The 638-nt window shown below is 50.6% G+C and overlaps 1 protein-coding gene across 1 annotated transcript in view; it reads left to right on the forward strand.

Annotated features, from left to right (window-relative positions):
• The window catches only part of LOC104158424 (protein Wnt-5a), an 8,945-nt gene that overhangs the window by 7,928 nt on the left and 379 nt on the right, over positions 1-638 (forward strand). Inside the window, exon 4 of the mRNA XM_009696075.1 lies at positions 434-638. This exon is cut by the window's right edge and continues 379 nt beyond it. Coding sequence (XP_009694377.1) covers positions 434-638 — 205 coding nt within the window. The remainder of the gene's footprint in view (positions 1-433) is intronic.

Genomic DNA, 638 nt, shown 5'->3' on the forward strand with positions numbered 1-638 from the left:
TAATTGCAGCCTCAAGCAGAGATCAATAGAGAGAGTAACTCAGATAGAAAATAAAGAGATGTTTTACATTTCTCAGTGAAACAGCAAAATCCTTTGCTGGCGTGAGGGTGAATTCCTAAAATTTGACTGCAGCCTGATGCTTCTGTCTGGGCTGTGTGTGTGCTGTTGTGGCTGTCTCTGCAGTGGGGAGAGGTTGGCTAGAGCACTCCCCTCCTCATCCTCCTGGCTAATGGGGATGCTGAGGGTGCATGTGTTGTCGGCTCGCTCGCTCTTCCTTCCCAGCATATTGCAGGAGGGAAGAGGATGCTACGGTGAATATTGTGGAGAGGCGAGTGGCAATACAACAGAGGGCAGGAAATGAGGGGAATAAATGCTTTCACAGCCATTCTAATATTTCATCATTGTTTTTGCTTTCTCTCCCTGGCTCCTCCAGACTGTGTACAACCTGGCTGACGTGGCCTGTAAGTGCCACGGTGTCTCTGGTTCCTGTAGCCTGAAGACCTGTTGGCTGCAGCTTGCCGATTTCCGCAAGGTAGGCGATGCCCTGAAGGAGAAATACGATAGCGCTGCTGCCATGAAACTCAACAGCCGAGGCAAGCTGGTGCAAGTGAACAGCCGCTTCAATGCACCCACCATCC

Source organism: Cariama cristata, unplaced genomic scaffold (genome assembly GCF_000690535.1).
Source record: "Cariama cristata isolate BGI_N322 unplaced genomic scaffold, ASM69053v1 scaffold15642, whole genome shotgun sequence".
NCBI lineage: Eukaryota > Metazoa > Chordata > Aves > Cariamiformes > Cariamidae > Cariama > Cariama cristata.